The sequence below is a fragment of the Olea europaea genome, unplaced genomic scaffold (genome assembly GCF_002742605.1).
Source record: "Olea europaea var. sylvestris unplaced genomic scaffold, O_europaea_v1 scaffold2862, whole genome shotgun sequence".
Taxonomy (NCBI): Eukaryota; Viridiplantae; Streptophyta; class Magnoliopsida; order Lamiales; family Oleaceae; genus Olea; species Olea europaea.
The window spans coordinates 48,658-56,929 of record NW_019247146.1 but is presented as its reverse complement, the minus strand read 5'-3'; the positions used below and the strand labels follow the sequence as shown (position 1 = coordinate 56,929).

The 8,272-nt window shown below is 31.7% G+C and overlaps 1 protein-coding gene across 1 annotated transcript; it reads right to left on the bottom strand.

Annotated features, from left to right (window-relative positions):
* Positions 1-229: 229 nt before the first annotated feature.
* LOC111384171 lies at positions 230-3,305 on the bottom strand. Its single transcript, XM_023008424.1, has 3 exons — positions 2,712-3,305; positions 2,311-2,335; positions 230-267 (listed from the first exon to the last, which is right to left on the bottom strand). Exons 1-3 carry the CDS (start codon positions 3,303-3,305, stop codon positions 230-232), a joined length of 657 nt encoding a protein of 218 aa, XP_022864192.1.
* Between the last annotated feature and the right edge of the window lie 4,967 nt (positions 3,306-8,272).

The window sequence follows — 8,272 nt, the reverse complement described above, 5'->3', positions numbered from 1 at the left end:
AATTGAAATAGCAGAATTCCCATTAAGGTAAAAGGCCGTTTGAGGGAACAATTTGCAGATTCAGAGCCTGAAGGTCACTCAGTTCTAATAATACAGATTTAAGATCATAAGTAAGGTAAAATTATTGTCTTTGTTAAATTTAGAAAGAATTCTTCTAATATCTTGAAAAAATGGTAGGGATTATTACTTTTCATGTTTACAAAAAACTTATCTATCATGTTATTATTATTCATAAAGCTTGTAAGGAATTATCTAAATGATGCCAGACTATACAATTAAAGGATTAGATAATCTGTTAGAAAGACTATTAGAAAAAATAAAAAATATCTTTTTCTCAACTAGAGATTATGGATATATCATCTAAGGAATATGATAATCTTAAAGAATTATATGACAATTATATTACAGATTATGCTAATTTATTAGATCAAAGGATGGAACTATATATTAAAATTCGAAATGAGAGAAATAGAATAATTTTGGAACTATTCCAATAAATTAGGATATTTTGTGCAAAATATGGCAAGCCATTTCATTAAGAGTGTTATAGATATTTTGGCAAGAATGAATAGTGATAAGCCATTTAGAAAAATCCCCTAATCTTACTCAAGGTCTTGTTTGGCTGTGGCGTTGTACTTTTTGGAATTTATATTTTTGTGTATCAAAAATTGATGTAGAGTCAAATGTTCCATTAGTGAAACAGGCATTTTCTTTATAATTAATCAAAGTTGAACGCACGTTATTCTAAAATACTTTATAAGTGATGTAAAAGTAATATTGTGTATCATTTTATGGAGGATTTGATGAGTTTCGGGCTAATTAAAGAAAATAAAATTTAGCATTGAATTTTAAGAGAGGAAAATTGTACTCAAATTGAACTCTTAAAACTTAATTTCTACAATTTAAAATTTTTTTAATGATGAAATACTATAAATGAGCAATATTTTTATATTACATTTAGAGAACATCTTACAATATGACATATCCAAAATTTGGCTTCCGTCGGTGACATATGAGGCGTTAAAATATTTCTCAAAATCACGCTAACACTAACCAAACAAGCTGTTTTCTTTTTCTATCTCGTAGGATAAGTGTCAAAATAAATTTGTTTGCATAGCTATCGACTTCGAAACTTTGTCAAATTTTAATGTAAAGTAAGAAATTCCTTATCATATGATATAACTAAAAATTAGCTTCCGTTAGCATCATATGAGGTATTAAAATATTTTTCAAAACCAACAGAGACTCGGTTGAAAGGTCAATCGGTGTAGTTCACTTAAAATGACATATAAAATTCCACAGACATCAAAACCATATGATTTCAAATTTATTCAGTAGCTAATCCATGAGCCTATCAAATCCAATTGGTTTCATCCAGAAGTTCCAAGTAATGGTCGAGTTATGAATTTTTGAAGTTAAGGTAGAAGTTGGAAAATGCAACATTAGCCAGTGCAGTTTACCTTAAGTGACATATAAAATTCTACCGACATCGGATTGACACGATTCTAAATTTATTCACTAGCTAACCTATGTGGTATCCAGCGCCATTGCTTTTGTCTAAAAATTTCAAGTAACGAGTGAGTTATGAATTTTTAAAATCAGACAGAAACTGATTTTGGCTTTTTTTTAATTTTTTTTTTTTAAAAATTTTGAATTTTTATTTCAAATATCCTTTTTTTTTTTTTTTTTTTTTTTTTTTTTTTATCTTTTTGTAAACGGCGTTTTGTAAATTAACTTCTATAACACATATCTACTTTTAAACATAATTTATTCATGAAAAAATATTCTTAGAATAGTTTCACATATGACGTCCATTGAAATCCATATAAAACAATAATAGCATTATCATAACACGTAGAGTCGGAGAATGATCATTCAAACTCTTGTAGCACCGAAGTAACATATCCGGAGGTACCATTTTATTTAAACTTTTATCGAAAAATTATAATTTGAAAACGAAATAAACATTTACACCTCCACATACCTTGAATTTTTTTGGATATAATGTAGAAAGTTTTTCTTCTTCTCACCCTTGTTATTTTCTTAAACTTAACTTGACATGAAATATAATTTTTTTAGAGAAAATAAGAATAAATTCGGATTTGAGGAGGGGTATAGTGAAAAATTGGGATTCCTCTTCTTCTAACCTTCCTTTTTAATGCAAAACTAAATTGAGGAGTTGTATTATCATTAAATTTGTTAAATTTGGTCTTTCACTAATAATTTGAAGAGTTTCTAAGTCATAAAAAAAATAATTCATATAAAAATATCTACATGATGATTCAAACATAGGTTGCCTATATGAAATACCATGTAGATGACCATTGAGGCAAACCTGTTATTCATTAAATCTTTGTAATCAAATTTACTCAAACTTAATCTCTTAAATTGTTGGGCTTTTAATTAACTTATGATTTGGGCTTTCATAATCATAAATGGGTTGAGCTTCCATAACTCGTTTCTTAAATGGGATGGACTCGTAGTGCTAGATCATCCCAAAATAATAGTCTAATTTCATTTTATTTCTCATATTTCTACATCCCTTACATCTTAAACAAAGTTTCGTCCTCTAAATTTATCTTATTGATTGATAAAGAGTGATGAATATTTGTCTTTAACTTCTTCTTCTCTTTTCCAAGTAGCTTCTTTTACCTATGATTATTCCATTAAACTTTGACCAATTAAATCTCCTTATTTAGTAATTTATGTACCTTTCGATCCAATATCTTAATCAATAATTCCTTATAAGATAAGTCTTTTTGTACTTTCAAGGATTGATAATTGACCATGTGATCAGGATCATACCTATATTTTCTGATCATTGATATAAGAAACACATAGTGAACGACTGATAGTTCAAGCGGCAAAGTTAGTCGATAAGTCACATTCACCACCCTATCAAGTATTTCAAAAGGTTTGATATAACGAGGTTGTAGTTTGCCTTTCTTGTCGAACCTAAGTACATCCTTTATTAGTGCCACCTTTAGAAAAACTCTCTCTCCAACTTCAAATTCCAAGTCTTTCCTCATGGTATCTGCATAGCTCTTTTGTCTAATTTTCACGGCCTTTATCCTGGTACGGATCTTATCAATGACTTCAACTGTCCTTTCAATGATCTTTGGTCCCAAAACTCTCTTTTCTCCAACTTCATCATAATGAACAAGTGATCTGCATCTTCTACCATAGAGAGCTTCACATGGTACCATTCCAATAATTGCTTGAAAACTGTTTATTATATGCAAATTCCATAAAGGCAGATACAATTCCCAACTATCTCTTAGAACCAGAACACAAGCCCTTAGCATATCTTCCAAAGTTTGAATGGTCCTTTCAGATTGACCATCGGATTGAGGGTGATACACCGTATTGAAATTCAATTTCATTCCCATAGCTTCTTGTAAGCTTTTCCAAAACTTTGACGTATATTTCGGATCTCTATTATACACAATGCACACGGGGACACCATGCAATTTCATTAGAATGAGTAGCTAAATTCATAGATTGGGCAAAAAATGTAATCTATGTGTGACCTTATAGTTTAATTTTGAAGATTACAATTCTCAATTTTATATGTATTGATTTTATTTATGCTACTTAGTGCTTGAATTACTTGAGCAAAAATTCAATGATCGTGTGAATTTACTATGGTTCGAGAGGTGAGTTATCTGTTTGTAACACATAGTAACATTTAGGAAACAATAGAAAAGTGTATAGATACATTTTCTAGATAAAGCGGTCATTACATGGGTTCTCATAGAGTTAAGGAATTTAGCTAAGGTGTATCCGAATTTATATAGAGCTATAGAATTGGCTTAGCTAAAAAGAATTAGTTTGAATTTGAGAGAGGTAAATTGAACATTTTGGAAGAATTCGACCGAACATTATAGTAGTAATGAATCTTGATTAGTGAATTAAAGGGGATCCATAGATGAATCGTAAGTCCTAACATTCATATTCATACTTTAAAATTAAATTTGACAAATTGTGTGCATTTAGATAAAGTTAGTATAATTAGAATAATTTAGATAATCTATCATTCAAATTTTATTCTTTGTTTTTTGTCATTTTGGAGTTAGAAATAATAAATTAAGTTTTAGATTATAGTTCTTGTGGGAATGATCATTCGAACTCATAGCTTCACTATATTACTTGTTATGATCCATACACTTGCGGACTAGGAAATCGACCAGTTTTGGCACCATTGTCGAGGACTATTTTTATTTAATATTGATTTAAGTAATTCGTTTCATTTGTTTGATTTTTTTTTCTTTTTTTTTTTCAAGCTGAACAATTTTTTTTTTCATTTACAAGAACAAAAGAAAGCAAAAGACGAGCAAAAATATACAAGGATTGATCCTAACTTTGATGAAGGTGATATGCTCCTTGGAAATTTTTCTTCATATGACAATTTAAAAATTTGGGATACAATCTACCTATTGTACTTGATAAGGATTGCTTGCTAGAATGATTATTTATTAAATCTAATGAAATTGAGGAAAGATTAATGAGAAGGACTGATTTACTAACCTGTCCTAGCAGTAACTTGGTCAATACACACTTAGCAGACCAGATGTCAATGGCAGTAGTGTACTGGATTGTACCAAATATCAGTTTTGGCGCCCGATAAAATTTGGAACATATATATAAAATGCTTGGCTCTCCTTTAACCTATAAATTAAGCGAATAAGAAGTCATGTGATGGAACTAGGCTATTAAATGTGGGAAATAATATTGTTGATGAAAGAAATCAGATCAACAAATCCTATTCACTTAGCTATAATTGTCACTTCCTATACTCACCAATTTTGATACTCAAATGGGAGTGAGAAGAGAAATAACTATTTGATTGGGAAATATTTGGATTATATGCCTATCTTCTTCAAATAAATGCGTATTTATAGATTTCTCTCCAAGCTTTGCGGTAGATAAGTCTTTTTAAGAGAATGATACAATCGGTTCCTTATTAGCTATCTTCTAACATATTCAGTTGAGAATCACGCAATATTCATTTACCTGCATGCCCCTTTATTGACAACTTGTAGCTAACCGAGATATAGAAGTTGATTCATAACTTTAGGCAAACTTTCTACTTTTTCGTTTTCCTCGCGTGTCGCATTTCACTTTGTAGATAACTAGCCAGGTTCGTAGACTTCATTTTATGGTCTAAAAGTAGTCCCCCAAGTCTGATTTTGTTATTTGTAGTGAATAAGAACTTATGTTATGATTAGAAACATTGTTGAGGGTTTTTCATCTAGCCCTACTCATTCCAACTTGTCTGATACGACCTAGGAAATGTTGGCAACGTCATTGCTTTTTACATGCAAATGGGCCCTACTTACATTTTTCTTGGTTAGTGGCCCATGAAACTTTTGGGCGCCTGCGTGTTGCCATAACTTGGCCCATTCGTCTCGGGATTGAATTAGTCGTCCGCTCATTTTCAATAGTTATATTTATTACAATCACATTTTAACGTCTTATATCTTTCGTCAAAATCTATAAGTATGTCGTCACTCTAGTTGACATTCTTTACTTTGTCGCATCATTTCTCTCACGATTTTTTTCTTAGTACTTACTATTTAATTGTTCATGTTCAACATTTTCCATGCAGTGTCTTCCTAAATTGACTCTTCGAGTGGATCCGATGATTATGATTCTGGGAATTCTAATTCTGAAGGTGATACTTTCGGTACCTCTTCTTCTTCTTCTATAGAAGTTTTATATATTGATGTGCTCTCTTATAAAGCTATAACCCTTCTGGTGCATGCATTAACCTAGAACTTTTTAGTTAAGCAGTAAGTTTTCGAACTGGGGTAGCGATACATAAGGTAGGTGAAACCTCTAATATGCTAGTTGATCTTAATGAAAATAATTAGAATGTCTTTAAGGCTTTAGCAATTTTTAGCAATTTTATGAACAAAACCTGGGCAAAATAGGATCCATTTCCATGTTCCTAATGATATATAACTATTGTGTACTAGACAATTTCAAATGATAGATTGCCCATTCCCAAGTTGTATAGATATTATAGATATTTATTGGATATGGTGTTCAGAGTCTCATTTCTCTACTTTTTACAGAGACTCTTTCTTTCTTAGACATGACTCCTTCCCAACTTGCTCCAAATGGGTGGGCCCAATTATTCGAGTCTTTTTTGTTGTGAGGATTCACAAGCCTACTAGGGGAGATTTCACCGGATACATTTCATACAATGTACCAACTCACGCCCTTAGGACATATTGTGAACCACCAAGGGAGGAATTATTTCCTTTTTTCCAATTTTTGCAAGGTTTGCCTAGAATTCGTAATCTCTCCTTTTTAGTGCATTTTTTGAAAAAGAGTTTTTTCTTTATTTGAGGTAACTAGGAGTTTCAACCTAATGATCGCCATCCTTTCGTTGTTATGCCTCAAACTTACGGTAAGTGCTATGAATATTACTTAATTGCTTGTATTTTCATTTAGACTTTTATAATCTAACCGTGGTGATTTGTCATAGGAGAACCACCTTTTTGGTTTGCAATTGTGCTCTCAACGAACTTTGCAACCTTATGAGGTTCGGGAAGCTAAAGGATAAAGACTGTTTCATCCCTTTAATTCCAACTTCTACAACCTCGATGTTCAAACCACCATGGGTGAGTTGACTTGTTAATTTCCTCGTCTCTAGATTTAAGCATTTAATTAGCTACTTCTATCATTTTTGTTTTAATGTTTTTTTAGTGTGGATTGACTTCGACACGAACCTTTCTAAATGTCAGAAGATATCTTCACCTGTGGATTCAGGCTCTAGTAAACCTGGTGGCTAGCTACATTCCTGTTGGGTATTCGACCACCCAGCCTATCCTTTGCGAGGATTAGAGAGACTACCATCCTCCTTCATTGATGTTTTAGTTTTAGGGGTAGAAATTGCATCCTTTGCCTTGCCTTGAACATATAATATTGTATCACATAACAAAACAGATTACTGAAACAACCGAATCACGATTTTCATCTATAATTACTTTTATGTGTAGCTAATTACATCTTCTATCATGATAATTCATACCTAAGGACAATATAGGCTCACCCTCTAAAATTTTTTACCATAAAGGAATAGACTTCAATCCGATTTTCCTTGGAAAAGTAACTCTCACATTAGCGTCATTTTTATTGATATGATACTTGTCGCCTTTAATTATAATTTTGTTGGCGGAAAGAATCTCACCTTTAAAAGTGACAACATTGATAGGATTAATCTTGCCAGTAGTTTGAGCTTCATAGAGGTGAAAAGAAGTTTTCCTTTCAAATTTTCATTTGGAGAGTTGCTGCAACCATGTTCTAGGATTAGCTTTGGTTTCACAGTTTTCTAATTTATGCTTCTCCTAGTAATTGCGAAACTATCTTTATCGACAGATAGGTTTCTTAACATATCTTTCACAAATTGGAATTTTACTTTCCTACTAGATGTTTTTCAAGCATGTTTCCTTCAATAGTCAGGGTGGTTTTGATTAGTGAAGCCCTGAGGGCTACTTTCCTTAAAGCTCTAAAATAGGATTCATGCGTGGCTACTCAATCTCCCTTGACCGTTGCTATCCCTTTCGGAGTTTCAAATTTTAATCATAAGTGCTATCAATAACACTTGTTCTATCATGTTTAGATTTATAGGTGGCTACTCGATCTCCTTTGACCATTACTTACCACCATCACTCAAATAAATCCTTACTATGACCGATACAAACATCATGAAGCAGCTTTTTGTGAAGAATGCCGTTTCAAATTAATTATGGCAAGCCCATATACCACATTTAAATTAATTATGGCGAGCCCATATGTTTCATCAAATTTTAGTTATGGCGAACCTATGTGATTCACCGAATTTTAATTATGATAAGCCTATATTCTACATTCAAATTAGTTATAGCAAACCTATATGCTTCATCGAATTTTAATTATGACGAGCCTATATGCTACATTCAAATTAATTATGACGATCAATTTCATTGGACTTCAATTATGATGAGCCCATATGTTTCATCAGATTTTAATTATGACGAGTCCGTGTGCTATACTTAAAGTATTTATGGCAAGCCCATATGCCTCATCAAATTTTAATTATGGCAAGCCCATATGCTTCATTCAAATTAATATGGTAAGCACATATGTGATGTTTAGATTAATCATGGCTAGTCCATGTGTTATGTTCAATCATGACGAGCTCATACAAGTTTTAGAATCATTACACCAAAACTTATTTCATTAAAGAAAACTTGTTTCATTAAAGAAAACGAATTCATCATAA